The 20,989-nt window shown below is 43.2% G+C and overlaps 1 protein-coding gene across 2 annotated transcripts in view; it reads left to right on the top strand.

The window, feature by feature from the left end:
* The first annotated feature begins 860 nt into the window (after positions 1-860).
* The window catches only part of LOC115200477 (niban-like protein 1), a 46,633-nt gene continuing 26,504 nt past the window's right edge, over positions 861-20,989 (top strand). The window contains exons 1-5 of one of the 2 annotated variants that reach the window (XM_029763574.1): positions 861-1,173; positions 13,797-13,927; positions 15,372-15,500; positions 15,754-15,901; positions 16,511-16,678. In XM_029763574.1, coding sequence (XP_029619434.1) covers positions 1,119-1,173; positions 13,797-13,927; positions 15,372-15,500; positions 15,754-15,901; positions 16,511-16,678 — 631 coding nt within the window. In that variant the 5' untranslated portion in view covers positions 861-1,118. The remainder of the gene's footprint in view (positions 1,174-13,796; positions 13,928-15,371; positions 15,501-15,753; positions 15,902-16,510; positions 16,679-20,989) is intronic. The other variant, XM_029763575.1, reaches the window with a different exon arrangement.

The following is a 20,989-nucleotide window of genomic DNA, read 5'->3' as shown; positions in this document are numbered from 1 at the left end:
AATGGAATCCACCCATTATCAATGCCTAACCTGGAGCAATTAGGGTTAAGTGCCTTGCTCAAGGGCACATCGACCGATTGTTCACCTTGTCGGCTCGGGGATTCGAACTACCGACCTTTTCGTTAGCGGCCCAATCTAACCGCTAGGCTAAATTTGTGGTCATTTCTAATGTAGCATAATAACTAAGCACAGCAATTTGGCTTATAGTTCAAACGCAGTTTAATTTCATACAAGCACTTTACATATCGCAAAACTATTATGGAAACTCTTTAGCTCCCTCTTCCAGCTAGATATTCTGGAATAGGCGCTCGGCAAAGTTAAACAGATCATAGCGCGATCTTTGAGGCACCCTTGATAGTAACGAATTGGCTTTATCAGTCATAGCTCTGTCGAAGCCACACCTTTGCTTGCCGAGAGAAATGAGACTGAGGGAGTTTGATTAAGTGTAGTAGGCTTTTTCCCGTGACGTGAACAAGAAAAATCGGCGAGGGGGGAGCGCCCCTCTCAAATTGAACAGCAGCGTATGCGCTACTGCTCGTCATGTCTACACGGCAGCAAGATGCATAGTTCAGAAATATACATCTCTTTTCCAAAAATATAGGCCTATGTTTGCATTTTCAAACTAGTTTTAATTGGAAAGACTGATAAAGCCTTTTTATCTAAATAAAACACTTCCGCATGTGAAAACATAATCCTACCAATGATTTACATAATGTTATAGTGACGTTACTCATTACTCCACGTGCTTAACCTAGCCATCACGCCCGGGAGGCAGAACTGTTCCAAAACGAATGGAATCAACGCTAACCCGGTTCACCCGGGGCATTAATCAAATCCCCTCACTGGCATATGAACTCACGTTGAGGGTGTCTCCTTTACTCTCTCAATGAGAAATAATAGACGGCAGCCTTGTGCTCAGCTCAACGCTGCGCTTTCCCGCTCGCACTCCAATCTCACTAATCACGTTATGTTGGCGGTTTAGGTAAGGGTGAGAAGGGCGCACCAGAGTTCAAAGTTGTTGCTGTGTTCATTTGTTTCTGTGTTGGTAGATTTGTGTGTTCTAGTTGCCTTTGAAACGAACGGGAGAGTTGTCATTGGATTAAGTTGTATTTGTCGCTATGGGAGACGTGATTTCGAGCCACCTGGATGAGGGCAAACGGGAGATCATTACAGGTGAGTGAGTGGGTTGGGGTTTTGTCAATGTTTGCCTTTACCACAGTAACGCTGTGTGTGTGTGTGTGTGTGTGTGTGTGTGTGTGTGTGTGTGTGTGTGTGTGACGGATCCTAAATGGGTGAATAAGAACTGTGAAACTGAACAGTAGCCTTCAATGTCAGTGTTGCCAACAATTGAATGTAGCACTGAAGGAACACTGTAGTTCCCTGGTGTGCCCTCATGAAGAGCCAAAGGTAGCCTACACCACATCACTTTCTGTCATCTAGGAACTAATTCCATCTATTCAATTCCCTCTATTTAGTATTATGACATATAGCCTATTCATAGTCCTGAACAGAACATTATTGGGGTAAAACACAGAGGCATGGCTTAAAAGTTGTTACTTTTTTTCAAAAACATTTTTTTGTTGTATTTGTCACATGCTTTGTAAACAACAGGTGTGGACTGACAGTAATAGTATTACGGGCCCTTCCCAACAATGCAGAGAGAGAGGAAATAGAGAAATAATAGAAAAGTAAAACGCATAATAATGAGTAACAATAACTTGGCTATATACAAGGGTACCAGTACTGAGTTGATGTGCAGGGGTATGAGGTATTAGCATGGCTATATACAAGGGTACCAGTACTGAGTTGATGTGCAGGGGTATGAGGTATTAGCATGGCTATATACAAGGGTACCAGTACTGAGTTGATGTGCAGGGGTATGAGGTATTAACATGGCTATATACAAGGGTACCAGTACTGAGTTGATGTGCAGGGGTATGAGGTATTAACATGGCTATATACAAGGGTACCAGTACTGAGTTGATGTGCAGGGGTATGAGGTATTAACATGGCTATATACAAGGGTACCAGTACTGAGTTGATGTGCAGGGGTATGAGGTAATTGAGGTAGATATGTACATATAACTAGGGATAAAGTGACAATGATGAACCGTAGCAGCAGTGTATTTGATGAGTCCAAAAAGTGAGTTAAATAGTTAGCTAACTATTTAGCAATCTTATGGCTTAAGGGTAGAAGCTGTTCAGTGTCCTGTTGGTTTGAGACTTGGTGCATTGGTACCGTATGCCATGCGGTAGCAGAGATGACGGTCTATGACTTGGGTGGCTGGAATCTTTGACAATTTTTAGGGCCTTCCTATGACACTGCCTGGTATAGAAGTCCTGGATGGCAGGGAGCTCTGCCCCAGTGATGTACTGGGCCATACGCACTACCCCCTGTAATGCCTTGTGGTCGGATGCCAAGCAGTTGCCATGCCAAGTGGTGATGCAGCCAGTCACAATGCTCTCAATGGTGCAGCTGTAGAACTTTTTTGAGAATCTGATTGCCCATGGCACATCTTTTCAGGCTCCTGAGGGGGAAGAGATGTTGTGCCTTCTTCATGACTGTGTTGGTGTGTGTGGACCATGATGGATCCTTAGTGAGGTGGACACTGAGGAACTTGAAGATCTTTTTGTGACTTTAAATGAGTTGTTCTTTAGCTGTGTGAAAACCATAGGCCAGGCTGTGGCCAGGATGAGCATAAGAACTGAGTTTTATCTGACTGTCTGATTAGGCTCTTGTGCAGCAGGCTGTTTGACAGTTTCATGGATGTGCCTGTAGAAACGTGTCCAGTCTGGCAGCTGAGAGGATGGGCCTTGATCATAGTGGAATAAGACTTAGGGATTCAGGAGGGCGTGGTGGGCTATAATAAGTGAATGTATGCTCCCAACATTGACATTCAGTATCAATGCTTAGCTTAACACATCAATGCTTATGTTTTTCATTGAGTATTTAAAGCATCTTCACCCTAAGAAGAACCTCACTGGTTTCAGGCACAGAGCATTTTACTGTCGGTATCAAAATCAGTTCCAGCATTCCCGTTCTTTGGACATTTCATAAAAAAAGCTGCAGACAATATAAATCAATATGAAGATCTACCAGTGAAAATCTGAAGGATGGGGAAACCTTTGACTGAAGATGAAAGTCTTCCCCTATGCCTTGATCAGGGAAGCATATGAGGGAGTGGTCCTTGCAGATAAGAGGGAAACCAGGCAGCAATCTTCTAGGATTTGGAGTGATGCTTTTAATGTCTTGGCCAGCCAATCCAGAGACTTGTGTATCATAAGTGGAATTCCAGGAATGCATGAAAAAACGCATGTGTGCCTGTGACTGGGGAAACTCTGACCTTGGGCTGCATGTAGTCTCCTAGGCTCTAAAGTACTGGGTGTCAAAGGCCTGAAGACGCCAAGGTATTCTTTCAAGCCCTGAAGTGTTCATTATGTGCTGTGTGTGTCTCTCTCCTGTCCTCTCTCTCTATATCCATGGCCCTGTTCAAGACTGAATGTCATGACTATTGTTGTCTTCAGTAGTCTCTCGAAAGAGGTCACCACTAACCATTCCTTTCCGGTTTTAGATTGGGTTCACTTTGTTTAGTTGGTGTCATGGTCAAGAGTATGTCCTTGTAAGTAACTTGTGAATCACCGGTCAGTGGGTGTGGGCTGGAATACCAGAAATGCTAATGTGCAATGTTTGCTTGTGGCAGAAAGAGGCAGGGTTGTTGTAGGGTTTCACTGTGGGGAGTGGTGGGCTGCTAAAAGGGTGGTTTTGCGTGGCCTGGCAAGGCGGGGCACTCTCTCTAACTCTCTCTAACCCACACCCTTTTGAGGACAGAGGTCTGTTTGAAAGAACAGGTAGCAGAAACACCCATGGGTTAGCTATTATCTCACTGGCAACATGGTCCAACACATCTAGGCTAATCCCGTAAGGGCCCATTTACCCTGTTTATGCCATTACACACATTAAATCAAACATTAAAACACACTCTCTGCTTTGATGGCAGCAGAGCAGGGTGTAAGTGTGTGAGTCAGTCTATGGGACTATCCCATTGGAATGTTTTTCTAAAGCTCTGTGGTGACCTGAGAAAGATGGGATTCTATTTGTCTGTGGAAGACAAGAGTTAAACATTTTTTTTAAAACTTTAATTCAATATTTCCCCACAGTTAGCTACATTACTGGTCAAAAGTTTTGGAACACCTACTCACTCAAGGGTTTTTCTTTATTTTTACTATTTTCTACATTGTAGAATAATAGTGAAGACATCAAAACTATGAATAACACATATGGAATCATGTAGTAACCAAAAAAGTGTTAAAAAAATCAAAATATATTTGAGATTCTTTAAATAGCCATCCTTTGCCTTGATGACAGCTTTGCACACTCTTGGCATTGGCCCTATTTGGTAAAAGACCAAGTCCATATTATGGCATGAACAGCTCAAATAAACGAAGAAAAACAAAAGTCCATCATTACTGTAAGACATGAAGGTCAGTCAATATGGAATATTTCAACAACTTTGACAGTTTCTTCAAGTGCAGTTGCAAAAACCATCAAGCGCTATGATGAAACTGTCTCTCATGAGGAACTCCACAGGAAAGGAAGACCCAGAGTTACCTCTGTTGCAGAGGAAAAGTTCATTAGAGTTACCAGCCTCAGAAATTGCAGCCCAAATAAATGCTTCTCAAAGTTCAAGGAACAGGCACATCTCAACATCAACTGTTCAGAGGAGACAGTGTGAATCAGGCCTTCATTGTCAAATTGCTGTAAAGAAACCACTACTAAAGGACACCAATAAGAAGAGACTTACTTGGACCAAGAAACACGAGCAATGGACATTAGACCGGTGGAAATTTGTCCTTTGGTCTGGAGTCCAAATTGGAGATTTTTGGTTCCATCCGCCGTGTCTTTGTGAGACGCGTTGTGGGTGAACGGATGATCTCCGCATGTGTATTTCCCACCGTAAAGCATGGAGGAGGAGGTGTTTTGATATGGGGGTGCTTTGCTGGTGACACCGTCTGTGATTTATTTAGAATTTAAGGCACACCTAACCAGCATGGCTACCAATTCTGCAGCGATACACCATCCCATCTGGTTTGCGCTTAGTGGGACTATCATTTGTTTTTCAACAGGACAATTATACAACACACCTCCAGGCTGTGTCAGGGCTATTTGACCAAGAAGAGTGGAGGAGTTCTGCATCAGATGACCTGGCCTCCACAATCACCCGACCTAAAACAAATTGAGATGGTTTCGGATGAGTTGGACCACAGCGCGAAGGAAAAGCAGCCAACAAGTGCTCAGCATATGTGGTAACTCCCTCAAGACTGTTGGAAAAGCATTCCAGATGAAGTTGGTTGAGAGAGTGCCATGAGTGTGCAAAGCTGTCAAGGCAAAGGGTGGCTATTTGAAGAATTTCAAATATAACACATTTTGATATGTTTAACTATTTTGCTTACTATATGATTCCATATGTTATTTCATAGTTTTGATATCTATATTATCACTCTACAATGTAGAAAATAGTAAAAATAAAGAACCTTTGAATGAGTAGGTGTTCTAAAACTTTTGACAGGTAGTGTGTAGAATTTTTCAACATGCACTTAAATAAAGAAGTTAGTGGATTTTATGTGAAGCTGTGGTTGCTAAAGAATTGTCCTGGTCTAAAGCAGTGTGATGTGGGTGTGTGTCTATATATAGGGAACAGTGTCATTAGAGACGGCATTCTCCAGTGAGGCATTGGAACAGGACAGGATGGTATGCAGAAACCCTTCTGTTAACCAGACTCAGCACTGTTGAGGCCCCCAAGACAATTATCCTAGGCTGGGACATGACAACACTCCAAATGAATGAACACCACAACACAGCGTCAGCTAGACTCACAGTAACGCAGCTTTGGCCCTATTCGGATGGGATACTTCCTAAGCAAATTACCTCAGACTCCTGTATCCTAAGTGAAAAAAATTATATTTGTGATGCTTTTAATGAGCATTTCATCTCTGCTGGTTTTTTTATTTGAAAGGAAAAGTGGCCATTGTGGTACTGGCCAGTTAGTTTTTTTTTTTTTTTGTCTTGCTTTTCAACCATTATTCTGAGAAATGGTAACCCTGTTTTTAGTTTCCAGAAAATAACAGAAGCAAAGGTTCTAGCTGCCCTGTGTGCCATTGATACTAAGAAATCCTTAGACGCTGACAATTTAGACCCGTACTTACTTAAGTGTGCTGCACCTATCATTGCTGGTTCAGTGACACACATTTTTAATCTAACATTAAGCACAGGAATTATCCCTAAGGTGTGGAAAGCAGCTTTTGTTCTGCCATTACATAAGGGAGGTGACTGTAGTGATTTGGATAACTATCGACCCATCTCTAGGCTCCCTTGTCTGGCAAAGATCCTAGAATCTACAGTTACAATCTTTTCTTTCAGCTAACAGTATTCTTAGCACCAATCAATCTGGTTTTAGATCTAAACACAGTACCACATCGGCCACTATGCTTGTTGTAAATGATATTGCAAATGCCTTAGATGATAGAAAGCACTGTGCTGCGTTGTTTGTAGATTTGTCAAAAGCTTTTGACACTGTAGACCATGCTATCCTTTTGAGTAAGCTGTCATCTATAGGACTGGGCACTGATGCCTGCCGATAGTCATAAAACCATCTTAAAGATAGAACTCAGGCCGTCATGGTCGATGGGGTCAAGTCTGACCCCTTACAGTTACTTAAAGGGGTCCCTCAGGGTTCAATAATTGGCCCACTATTGTTCTCACTTTATATAAACATTGGTGATGATGTCAGATATTGTAAATTCCATTTATATGCAGATGACACAGTGATGTACTCTATTGCTCCAACAGCGGACCAAGCTTTAATGTAGTTGGAGTCTGATTTTAGGATACTACAGGGGTCTCTTTTACAGCTTAAACTTGTTTTAAACGCTAAGAAAACAAATGTCATATTTTTTTCTAGGTCTAAACTCTCAAACACTTTTTTGTAATCACTAGCTTGGATGGTACTCAAATCAAACAGGTCTCTGTATATAAATACTTAGGGGTATGGTTAGATGATAGGCTTTCTTTTTAAAAACATGTTACTGAATTGGGAAAAATGCTCAAATTCAAGATAGGGTTCCTTTACAGAAACAGGGCTTGTCTGGCCTCTGTAAATAGAAAACAAATTGTGCAGGCTACTTTTATGTCCGTTTTAGATTATGGTGATATTATCTATATGCATGCATCGGCAAACACATTAAAACCACTGGATGCTATTTACCATTGTGCACTCAGGTTTATCACGGGTGATAGTTACAAAACTCATCACTGTATCCTTTATCAACATGTGGGTTGGGCCTCTCTATCTGTGAGGCGAGAGCAACATGCTCTCTTGTTTATTTATAAAGCACTTCTTTTAAAACTACCTCCATATATATATCATCATTCATTTCTACTAGATATACTAATTTTAAAAGCAGATCACAGATGTGGATTACATTAGACTCCTGCGGTCTCCACAGAGTTGGGTAGGACTGCCTTCAGTTCCTTTGCACCTTATTTATGGAACAAACTGCAGATCCAACTTAAGTTAGACACTCTGGTGTCCCTTGCCCATTTCAAAAATGTTATGGTGGATGAATATGATGTTGTCTGTGATTGTTTCTGTTGAATTGTGTCTTTGTTTTGTATGTTTGAAATGTTCTTGTCTGTATGCCTAAAACTGTATATGTCAACATGTTTACACAGGGCACAGCCGTAAAAGAGATCCAGGTCTCAGTCTGTTTTTCCCTGTTAAAATAAAGATTTAAAAACGAAGTTTTACTGGGGATACTCTGATAATACTTAACCTGTGTGAATAGTTATCCCTGTGTGTTTGAGTGACATTACAGTTGAACAGGTGCTGCACTCAGTTTGGGTAAGAACATGGGAACAAATTGATGCTTAAAACAAAGTGCTATGCACATAGCCTACAGATGAACGATCTGTTCTGTAATCGATCAACCTTCCTAGTGCCATTGTGTCAGTGAATTGATACATTGACAAATATGTCAGTTAATTAAATGTCTGCGTAGGTTACAGTTCACGGTTCTTATTATTGATATGCATTATTATTTGGACTTTCTCCGAACTGAAGGCCATTAGGCCAATATTAGGATGTCCCAAGACGTATATTAAATATCTTCACACCTAGAAGAGTTCCAGGCTTCTGTCATAATGGTCAATTGTGAATGAGGGAAAAAATGAATAATGGGCAGTTTGGTGAAATGTATCCTGTCGGAATCATCCACTGGAAAAAACGGACCTGCAGGGGTAATAATGACATGACCCACGTTCTATAGTAATGCTGGTGTCCTGTGCAGATAGAGCTTCAGATACTCACCCGTCTCTTCAGTTATTCTTTCAGTTATTCTCCATCAAAGTGGATGTAAGGGAACATAGAGGCTAATAGGGCGACAACCTAATGACCCTCACTGTTACTGCTTGACAGCGGTGTAGAGATCAACCTTGTAGTATACTATACACACAACATTGACCTGGACTTCCTACCTAAAACAGGAAATAATGTATCCCCATCAACTCCCTATAGTAGCCAGGCTGTACACTTGCACAGAAGGATGGATTCTCTTCAGTCTGTGCACTAAAGCATATTGTATCTAACTGAATTATGTGTGATTTGAATTAAGGCCCTCTTGATCCACTTCAATTGGTATTTTGTGCCTCCTAATTTGGTTAGTCGACAGTCCTGTATAATGCCGTTACAGAACCATATACTAGCCCTCTATACATCAAAAGTATTATAGCAATGTATGCTGACACGTGTATGTCACTCAAGCCCATTTACTCAGTGTATATACAATAGAACGTAGGAGACCGTACATTTAGAAGTAATCCTTTTTCTATCGCTCTACCATCTACATCAGTAATGATGACAGTGAGTAAACACATGGATGTCCTGCACTGCTTCTGGTAGACTGGATCAGCTGGGTCTGATGAATCATCTCCTGTCGGGGGGGGGTGTATTATTACAGCGTTATCTAGTGCTAGTCGGCTGTACCTGCACCAAAACTCTGGTATTTTTCATTCTATAGCTTGTTCTATATCTTTTCTTTAAAATTGTCAGCAAAACATGTTTTCAGTACTTTTATTTCCCTGACTGAAACTCATTTTCTCATGTTCTGTCTCTCTGCAAAATACATATAGTGAGCAATAAGTTTGGGACAAATTGCAATAAATATAGAATCGATAATTGCAATAAATATTGTATCGACACCTAATTATCGTGAGGGCCCTGGCAATTCCCCTCCCTACTATATAGTGCACTATAAAGGCAATAGGGTGCCATTTTAGGACAAAGGCCTGGATCTAGTGTTTTTGTGCGTGCTCTTTCAGCTCATTTTGTTCTTCCCTCGGTTCTTGAGAGCTGTTGCTGTCTTCCCCCACATGGCCCCTCATGCCCAGTCAGCACCTCCTGCCTTCCTCCCCTTCACCACTCTGACAGAGAGACACTCCCTCAGCCCACAGTCCTAACTACATGAAGAAGGAACCCTCACCCATCCTCCCACTGCAGAGAGAACGCACACAAACTCATCTGAACTTCACGTTTCCCCCACTCATGCTCCAGACCTCTAGGACACAGTGGAGTTGGGCATTATGAGACCGGTCAACTCTGAGGCCCATGATGCTGTGTGCTAGTTTTCACACAACATCAGGCTGGGAAGTTTATTTTCCATTTTTGATTCTGCTGAAGTTTGGGAACGGCGTCAACAGACACAAGGTCGGCGTGTTGGCTGCTTCGTCAGAGAAGTTCTCAGTTGAACCAGACGTTCCTTCACAGAACATGAGTTGCAGGGAAGTTTATTCAAGTGTAGCCTAAAAGGCAGTTGAGGCCAGTTGAACAGGGACTGTATTATCTGCCAATTCAGCTCCTTCATGCTGTCTACTAAGCATAATGGACTGAGATGAATACATGTTTTTTTCTTTGCTCAAGAGGTCCATTGGTTCCTGTCACCATGTGATCATGCCTCACTTCAAAACAACAGAGTAACTCAAAGGACAGTGTTGGGAGTATGTCAACTGTGTCATTCCGCCAAACCAACCACTCACACCTCACTGTGAATCTCTGTAGTGTTTATCAAGTCTGCCAAAGTCATACAGAGTGCTCTTTGTTACCTTGTTACGATCATAATAGTCGGGGTAAACACTGCCTGTCTGTTTGTCTGATTTCATCAGGATATCTATTCTTGTGTCATGTTTGAGAAGAGTGGCACGTCTGTGTGACTCAATCAAGTGACGTACAAACACTTATCTTGTGGTTTGTACTCCTCAGGCCTGTCACAAGCTCTCAAAAGTGACTCTTTTCCACACTCCCAACATAAGACGAGTTGGATTGTCACACTGTCAGTGAGTGAAGGGTTTCTCAGCCAACTTGATTCTCCTAATAACTGCTGTAGACTACATTGAGACCCAGGCCCCCTCTCTCTCCTAGCTCCCACTGCCTGGATACGTTTTTCATCAGGAACAGTTCAAACATCGCTAACCCTTTAATGGGACCATAACCTGGAAATGAGTTCAATGGTTTTGTTCAATTAGTAGCACTGTGATGAAGACACTGGACTTTCTCTTTCCTCCCTGACTGAGCTTTCTTATTAATGGTTACATTCCACAGAGACTTCCTTCCAAGTCGGCCAGCTGGCCAGGCCCACCACAGCCAAGACATTCCTCAGACTTTCATCTTATTTCTGTCCAATATTACCACCACTGGCTATTCAAGCCTCAGACCACTCAGTGCTTAATTGAACAACATTTATTGACCTGTCTGTTTTATTCTTAGACTTAATTTTACTGTAGAAAAGTTTGTGCATTAGACTCGCTACATAAAGGAGGTGGACTACGTGAGACTGAATAGCTGTCACAAACACAGATGTTGCAGAATCTGTGGGAGTTGAGTTCAGGGAAATTCCATGGAAATGCGCTGAAACTCTTTTTTTCTCTCACTTAAAATGTATGCCAATCACAAACCAGTGATTTTTTTCAAAGTTAAACAAACCATACAACTCTATGCACAAGGACTACTTTTAACAATGTACACAGAATTTGACAAACACACTTATTGGAAGAATCCCCTAGACGCAAAGAACCCCCCAGAAATCAAAGCCTTTGCTTATTCCACATTTTTAGGATAGAAAATGGTTTGATTTTTATTTAAAATATGCCTTAAATACTTCATTTGACATGCTAGGCTTGAACTTCGCTTGTTGGTGCTCATGGTTCCTATCAGATGGATATGACCTTGAGAAACCATCAGTCTGGTGACTGGATGGATTTGGGCTACCTGGGAGTGGCGCAGAAATGTGCACTTCTGTACTCTGTTGTCAGTCAGGATGTTTGTTCAGGATGGTTTGTGAGTCACTACACTAACAGTGATGCTGCTATGAATGGCTGTCCTAAAAGTCTCTGCTAGATCCACTCTTGAGGCAGTGGGAGCACAAAGGATGGACTGAAAGTGGAAATGTAGAGTTGCACCTGCTAGATGTTATTGAAGGTCTATGTTTCAAGGCCATGGGGAGTGGCTCATGGTGGACTTTACTGTTCTCCTCTCTCCTACATGTTGATAATAGTGGACAACCCACGTTGGTGATCTGCCGCCTGTTATCCCTCCCCATGACTTGGTTCCTTAGCATAATTCTTTAGTTCAGTTCATAGAAATTGAATGATCCATTGAGTGATTTATGTTTCTATGGTCCTATGACTCAAGTCCCCCCAGACCCTTTGACTGGCTGCCTTATGGCTTTACCAGAGGCTTCAATTACAGTACAGTCTTTAGAAAGCTAATCTGATCTGAGGCTATCTCTCATCATTTTTTCCCCCCAACCACCTCTACTCTCTTCCAGTAAAATAAACATTTCATAACTGCAATGCAGAACAGATGGGATCAGAGGAAGATGATCTCTGCTCCAGTTATAATTACAACTGTCGAACATTAGAATATTTCCTGTAGAAGTGCTGTATCAAAAATGCATATTTTGCCAACTTTGTAATTATAGTTTGGCATGTTTGTACTGTAGATCACTGACCTATTCACCCTTGTTTGTAAGCACTCTGGATAATTGTATCTCCAGAGTGTGGATAAGGATGGTTTGCAGCTGGGTCCTGAAGGGTTATGGGTTGGTTTATGTGGTATTAGAATATGATTGATCCACAGAGCAGTAGATGGGAGAACCCAAGCCATGGTTTGCATCCCAAATGGCACCCTGTTCCCTATGTTGACCAGAGTAAAAGTAGTGCGCTATTAAGGGAATAGAGTGCCATCTGGAACGCAGGTGCCGTTCTGTCCCCTACGCCTGGATCGGTTCCAGCTATCCCTCCTGAGTCTCTCTCTGGAAGAGGGTGAACCACTGAGCCTCCCTCTACCCTGCCAGCAGACCATTCCTCCCTACGCTACGTTTACAGTCTCCCTCTACCCTGCCAGCAGACCATTCCTCACTACGCTACGTTTACAGTCTCCCTCTACCCTGCCAGCAGACCATTCCTCCCTACGCTACGTTTACAGTCTCCCTCTACCCTGCCAGCAGACCATTCCTCACTACGCTACGTTTACAGTCTCCCTCTACCCTGCCAGCAGACCATTCCTCCCTACGCTACGTTTACAGTCTCCCTCTACCCTGCCAGCAGACCATTCCTCCCTACGCTACGTTTACAGTCTCCCTCTACCCTGCCAGCAGACCATTCCTCCCTACGCTACGTTTACAGTCTCCCTCTACCCTGCCAGCAGACCATTCCTCCCTACGCTACGTTTACAGTCTCTCTCTACCCTGCCAGCAGACCATTCCTCCCTACGCTACGTTTACAGTCTCCCTCTACCCTGCCAGCAGACCATTCCTCCCTACGCTACGTTTACAGTCTCCCTCTACCCTGCCAGCAGACCATTCCTCCCTACGCTACGTTTACAGTCTCCCTCTACCCTGCCAGCAGACCATTCCTCCCTACGCTACGTTTACAGTCTCCCTCTACCCTGCCAGCAGACCATTCCTCCCTACGCTACGTTTACAGTCTCCCTCTACCCTGCCAGCAGACCATTCCTCCCTACGCTACGTTTACAGTCTCCCTCTACCCTGCCAGCAGACCATTCCTCCCTACGCTACGTTTACAGCACCACTCTCTCTAAATAAAGGGGATGGTAAAAACCAAACAGATTATCTTTATTCCTTTCTGAGGTAGACAGACATAAAGAGACAGGTTTCTGGTGTTAAATCGAAGTAAGCCTTGTCTAAGCCAGAATGGCACGTAGTCACACTAACAGAGCACTAAACTAGTTTGTTGATGGTCCAGGGGTGTAACTTTGAAGTCAGGCCTTTTCAGTTTCACAAACGGGTTGATGGTGTGCCAGGTTTGTTGCCATGCCAACTCCATTTTGGTAAAATATTGAAATGCTGAACTGAAGGCTAACTCTGTAATGCAAACACTGCCGTGTGGACATTCTGATAAAGGACCATGTGAAATGTGGTAATTATTTTTTTACACCGTGCTAAGCGTAGTAAATAGTGATCGAGGTAACAGGCACAAGGCGACTCTTTGCATTCAGACTGTTACATAACACCTGAATGAAGAATACACTAATACATCACTATTGACAGGGAATGTCATCATACAACGTTTGATTTGCAACAACTCGGGTCTGTTCAGGGAGTAGCATTACAGAACAATCAGATAGAAGTGTAGAAATATTATGAATAGAGCTGAGTTGACTCCATATCTTCAACATTGAGTGTTTCATGTCCCCAAATACACCCCTGACCTGTCCTTCCTCCTGCAGCCAGGACAGGCGAGGTGATTGGAGAGTTTAGCCGTCTGTATGAGCAACAGTATGCAGTGGCCCTCTTCAACAAGGTCCGCTTTGACATCGAGGGAGGAGGTGGACCCCAGCCACAGCTACTGCACCGCAAGGTAACTAACACTTTCTCCTCCACTCCTCTTGTCCTCTACTCCCGTCCTCTACTCTGTTTCTGCCCTGATAAGGTGACAGAATAACACCTGAAGTGCTGACATTTTGGAACACTTTGCCCACATTATGTTGAACCTGAAGAAACTCGCCTCCCTATATCAAATTGATCTGAGTGGTACAGAACAGATATTAAACAGATTTACACTCTCTTTGTTCTGAAGATTGAAGTGTGTTCAGATATAATAGTAGCTACAGCATGAGAAGTCCTTGCCACTCCCACTTAAGCCAGAGGAGTAAACAGTAGTTTAGAGTGCTGTGCTAGGCTACAGAGAGAATCATTCAAGGAACATTGAGAGATTTCCGTCTCTGTGTAACAGATGTGAAGTACAAGTTGCCATGGTGTGATGCCACTCTCCCTGAGGTATCAAGTCAACCTTGCTACGAACGGAGGGAGCAACAATCTAGCTTGTGACTTCTTGAGCCACTGCCACATTTGACTTTAGGGCGAGTGACGTCACTACAGAGGACTCTAAGGCTCGATTTAAATCCGTAGTGCTGAAGATCTGCTTTGTAGCACAATTGACATTTTAAAGGCAATGTTCCCGCCTTAGCAGAGACTGCGTTCACCGTAAACGTTGTCATGTCGGTTCAATTGGTCATTACCTTTACATTTGAACCGCTCTATAAAGGCGATTTGCACATGGGCCACTGTAAACGGCAGTCGAACCACAATAATATTATCCTACCGTGTGTAGAGACCAGCGGTCCCGGGTTGTCAGCTCGAATTTTGTCATAAAAGAATTGGTCAACCATGTGTTGCGGATGTTCAAGACTTCAGCTAATTTAAAATTTTGGCGCCTCTTGCGTTTTCCACCTGCCGGCCTACTCCCGGACCTTTTGATGCTTACCGCAGCCAGTCTGTAAGCACATTAATGCTGAACATTAGCGCTACGGTTTGAATCGAGCCCCTAGTATAACTCTTTTATTAGGGTTCTCCTGAGGGTCCAGTGTTAAGCCTGTTGCCCTGTTTTTAAAGGCCTGTAACACTCTTGTAAAGAGAAACGGTTCGCTACATTCTGTCTGGCGCTACAGCTGCACTGACAATGCTAACTACATGAGGCTGTGTAAGAGATTGCAGTTTTATTGTCAGTGAGGTTTTTGAGAAATGTCGGGTGTTTTCCTGAGAACAACAATACTGTCTTGATGGGCAAATGATTGGATAAATTAATCAACACTACCGTGTCTAGACTACATTTGAGACATCACAGACAGTAGTACCACATGGCAATGTAGTAAGTATGCCTGATGTTTCAAGAGGAACTCCAAGGCTTTAAATTGTAGGCCAGTCCTTGGTCCATGAAGTTGGACCAGTCCACCAAAGAGGTGATGTCATTAGATGCCAGTCATCAGAAGGTTTTTACAGACTCCCCTGTCTGGCCCACTCAGGTTCCTCTGGAGAATAGATCCATCTTCTCTGGAGCTCTGTTCCAGTTTCTGGAGGAGAACAATAAATGGAGAAACCACTTCCTCTTCGTTCCTGACTCCTACACTATCAACTACTATGACAACAAAGCGGTAAGGGAAGATTTCATTCAAATGCCCCCCCCCACACACCTTAGCTCAGTTTAACATTATGATGGTGCATTTGTCGGTATTAGTGAATTGGCTAATGAAATGTGTAAATCCCTGTAGTGTACATGGAGTTCTAGATGTGTATTATATCTGCAAGGCTCATTCTCACATATGTCATATTGTCAACAAGTTTCACTTTTGGGGATAAAGATGCAATGGAGTGTTAAATCTGCCTTGTCCTTGTGTTCCCCCTCAGTCTCATGAGAGAGGGCTTCACCCCAAGGGAAACATCAACTGTGCTGGGTATAAGGTGCTGACTTCAATGGATCAGTACCTTGAGCTGCTCAACAACAGCCTGCCTGGTGAGAACATGTTAGGACCGAGAACCAGCGAAGGGGGTGGGGGTGAGGCACATGTTATGCAGGTTAACGTTTACTGTCATGAATCTTGCCCTGGCACCAAAACTGAGCGATTTCTGCTAGATGGGCCAGCTGAGAAGTCAAAATTGCCTATCGTGAAAACAAACATTAGCTTTTTGGTCTTAATTAGGCATTAGGGTTAGCAGTGTGGTTAGGGTTAACATCAGACTTTGTGGCTGTGCCAGCTAGTGAACACTGCAGAGCTGCCTCCAGGGCAAGATTCAGGACAATAAATGCCAACATACATATGTTAAGACTCCTCCCATAAATGTCATATGTCATCATTTAAAAGAGGAACGGAGACCTCCTATTGCACTTATTATGAACAGCTCACTGTTATTTGATGTAATGTGGGCATGTTCCTGTTTCTTAAGGGCTGTTTTTGTGCTACTGGATAGTTCACAACATGTGCAGAAAGGATCACTTCCCTACTGGTGCAGGACTGTTTGATGCAGTGTTGTATAGACTGTAAATTATTGTGTCTGAATATTTGGTTTATTGTGTAGCATTGTCAACACCATTTCACCATATCAAAATTCCTGTTACATGTAAATGTACTTGGTGCATAAAGGTTATTGTGATTGTGTGTTACAGGTGTAAAGGCTAAAGTGGGTAATTCTCCCTTCCTGAAGTGTGCCACCCAGTTCCCTCTGATCCTGTGGCACCCGTACGCCCGCCACTACTACTTCTGTGTGGTGACGGAGAAAGAACAGCAGAAGTGGCATGCAGTCTTTCAGGACTGTGTAAGACATGCCAATGATGGTGCGTATTCCTGTCAAACCAACATTCAAGCCCAGACACACTGCATTACCCGTAGAGAAGATCCTGTCATTCATTCTGTGGTCTATTTTATTCTGTGGTTGTGACCATATTGAAACACAAGTGTCCATTTTTATGGTTCTGCGGAATGCTTGAAGGAACTTAATTGCAGTGTTCAAACACAGTGAGCGACAGAAGTGTCTACATTATTTGGTTCCCAGCCCTGGTCCCGAGGTGTTATGGTGAGGCAGTTATTGAGTAATACATGAAGGCAAGAGCACACTTGTCTAGAATCAATGACCTCAGAGTTTTGATATGTATAGCAAAGTTGTTGATTTAGAGCCCCATTCACAGTAGTGCATTGCTACTAGCAGTAGCATAATGACACGTTAGCTGTTCCGATAGACTTCCAGTCATTGAGCCAACGACTAATCATTTAAGTGCGTCTTGACAGAAACATATTTTTTTTTAAATTGCAGCGGTGCAAACAATTTAGCAGCGGCGGGCCACCAATGCTTAATGAATGTAGGTGAAACACTGGCTCAAATATTTGAAAGACTTCAAATAGCATTTGAACCCAGGTCTGCTCACTAATACCAGACTAGATATAACTCAAACAGGGAGAGAGATTTGAACAGTGGAGTGTAGCAGTGAAGTATACACTGAACTGACTGCTGATGAAGTGATTATGTCTGAACCCAGGAATTATGGCTTCCAGCTGACCACCTCCTAGCCAAACCCAGGCTGTGTTGTCCTCCCACCAGCTTCACTGTCTCTTGATGGGTCCCATCATGTTTCTCATGCAACAGCCTATCTGCAGAAATGTAGATTGATCAACAGTGGTAGAAGTGTTATCTGTCTCCATACCTGTCTGTGTCAAATATAAGAGCCTAGTAAGTTTACAATCCAGTACATTGATCCAATGGGGAAATGACTGTTAACTATCCTCCTAGGGACTTATTGATAGTGTTTTGAATTAGGCCACCCATGTTGGCTCTGTAGAGCTGCACAGCAACTATGCTGGCAGAGACTGACGTATAGCTACATAGTTTATACATAGTTCTATGATTTTGGCTTCATTTTCACATTAAGCATCTCCAATCCAAAATTAAATCTAGAATCGGCTTCCTATATCGCAACAAAGCATCCTTCACTCATGCTGCCAAACATATCCTCGTAAAACTGACCATCCTACCGATCCTCGACTTCGGTGATGTCATCTATAAAATGGCCTCCAACACTCTACTCAACAAACTGGATGCAGTCTATCACAGTGCCATCCGTTTTGTCACCAATGCCCCATACACTACCCACCATTGCGACCTATACGCTCTCGTTGGTTGGCCCTCGCTTCATACTCGTCGCCAAACCCACTGGCTCCAGGTCATCTACAAGTCTCTGCTAGGTAAAGCCCCGCCTTATCTCAGCTCACTGGTCACCATAGCAGCACCCACTCGTAGCACGCGTTCCAGCAGGTATATCTCACTGGTCACCCCCAAAGCCAATTCCTCCTTTGGTCGTCTTTCCTTCCAGTTCTCTGCTGCCAATGACTGGAACGAACTGAAAAAATCTCTGAAGCCGGAGACTCATATCTCCCTCACTAGCTTTAAGCACCAGCTGTCAGAGCAGCTCACAGATCACTGCACCTGTACACAGGCTATTTACAGATGGGCTATGTACCTACCTCATCCCCATACTGTATTTATTTATATATTTATCTTGCTCCTTTGCACCTCAGTATCTCTACTTGCACATTCATCTTCTGCACATCTACCATTCCAGTGTTTAATTGCTATATTGTAATTACTTCGCCACCATGGCCTATTTAAATAAATAAATTAATAATAAAAGATTCCTCTACAGCATGTGTCAAACTCATCCCACTGAGTGTCTGCGGGTTTTCGCTCCTCCCTTGTACTTGATTGAGGAATTAAGGTCACTGGTTAGTAAGGAACTCTCCTCACCTGGTTGTATAGGTCTTAATTGAAAGGAAAAACCAGCAGACACTAGGCCCTCCATGGAATGAGTTTGACACCCCTGATCTACAGTATAATTAGCAGCCACAGCACTTGAGCATTGACATCTGTAGTAACATCCAGTTAGTTATAATGTCCAAGCAGACAGAAACTCGGGTGAATGTTGCATTGGAATAGGCTGCGTCCCAGTCTGTTTGTGCTATCATACCAACTCCCTGTCATGGTTTGACAACGACAGCACCACCAGATCTGGGACCAGGTTGGTATTGGACAGATTTGGAGTCTGGGATAGACTATGTCCCCATAGCGACAGACAGTCTCTGAGAGGAGACTGTCGTCGTCTCTGAGAGGAGACTGTCGTCGTCTCTGAGAGGAGACTGTCGTCGTCTCTGAGAGGAGACTGTCGTCGTCTCTGAGAGGAGACTGTCGTCGTCTCTGAGAGGAGACTGTCGTCGTCTCTGAGAGGAGACTGTCGTCGTCTCTGAGAGGAGACTGTCGTCGTCTCTGAGAGGAGACTGTCGTCGTCTCTGAGAGGAGACTGTCGTCGTCTCTGAGAGGAGACTGTCGTCGTCTCTGAGAGGAGACTGTCGTCGTCTCTGAGAGGAGACTGTCGTCGTCTCTGAGAGGAGACTGTCGTCGTCTCTGAGAGGAGACTGTCGTCGTCTCTGAGAGGAGACTGTCGTCGTCTCTGAGAGGAGACTGTCGTCGTCTCTGAGAGGAGACTGTCGTCGTCTCTGAGAGGAGACTGTCGTCGTCTCTGAGAGGAGACTGTCTCCCTGCCACGCTGTTTACTTTCCTCCATATTTGTGAGCTTACGTAAACCGTATGCCATACACATGATTAAATATATTTCAGTTTTAGAACTGGCGTCATGTAAACTTGGGTCCAACAGTTTCATCATTGACAGGAAGGAAATGATATCTGCTGATTCTGTCTGCACAGGGCCTGTCTTGTTTAGTTATTGTGTGCAGACCAACATTTTACTTTAATTGCAGTGTGTCATGTTTTTATATACATGTATTATGAGTAGACCAGGAATACTTTTGGAGGTTTTTATTTTTAGCAGGGTAAATGTGAGGACAGTGTTTTGGGATGAGATCTATGCTCCCTGAACTCAGAAAAAAGAAATAGCTGTACTCCAGTCTCTTTAGCCTCTACGTGGCCACCAGAGAGTTATCTTTCATTGAGGAATAAATCAGATTAGAAAAGAAACAGTCTTGTCTGTAGAGAATCCCAAGAATGACAGCTGCCTCTTGCCTGGGGCCTTCCTTCATGCTTTCTCCCTCTCAACATAGAACATGTGGCCAGCTCATGCTAAATTCCCTGCAGACACTTACTTGTTATGTCACAAAACAAACTGTCCTCTAACTCCCAGATACTGTCAGCAGTACTTAGCATGTCTACTATACTACTATACAACTCAATTAAGTCACATAACGACTCCAATTAAACCATCACAGAATGTGGACCGGGAGTGTTTAGTGAGGCAATCCTTCCCTGTGCTCGTTTTGTTTATTTGTTATTTAACCTTTTTAATTAACTAGGCAAGTCGGTTGAGAACAAATTCTTATTTACAATGACGGCCTAACCCATCCAAACCTGGACAACGCTGGGCCAATTGTGTGCCGCCCTATGGGACTTCCAATCACGGACGGATGTGATACAGCCTGGATTCGTACCAGGGACTGTAGATGCACTGAGATGCAGTGCCTTAGACAGCTGCACCACTCAGGAGCCCCATCACTACACAGCTGATTCAAATGATCAAAGCTTGATGGTTAGGTGTTTTTATTATTTTGAGTAAGCTGTGTAATGCTACGGCAAAAAACATATTGTGCACCCCTTGGGGTCCCGAGGACCAAGTTTGGGGAACCCTGGTTTAGGGTTTGACTATCCATCTGCTTTTCAGTCGTTTTAAGGATTAGCACTTCAAGTACTGTGATCTCTTTATTAGGGTTGCAAAAGGAGGGTATATTACTGGAAACTTTAGAAGTTTACCTGAGAACTACCAGAGTTTTGGTATCTTTCAAGGATTTTGTGTAATCCGTCACAAAACATCTAGTGGCCCTTTTGGGTACTTCAGATTCTAACAGGTGTCTAATGATCCTGGCCCTCTGGTAAAATAGATTTTAGAATAAAACATGTAATGACAAATCTGTAAAACATGATCCTAAATATAAACCCACTTAGTGCATACCATTTGGTGTTTAATATGAGGCTTTCAGCATGAAATATCCTTACATTTTTTTTAAACACTTACACAAAAAATATTTTTGGTGGCAGTTTTGGAAAAAAGTCAATAGTTGGAAGAGTTTCAGAGGAAATGAGAAATAATGCT

This window comes from Salmo trutta, chromosome 9 (assembly GCF_901001165.1).
Source record: "Salmo trutta chromosome 9, fSalTru1.1, whole genome shotgun sequence".
Classification (NCBI taxonomy): Eukaryota; Metazoa; Chordata; class Actinopteri; order Salmoniformes; family Salmonidae; genus Salmo; species Salmo trutta.
Note: the sequence above shows the minus strand (reverse complement) of the source record. Positions and strands in the feature narration are given on the sequence as shown.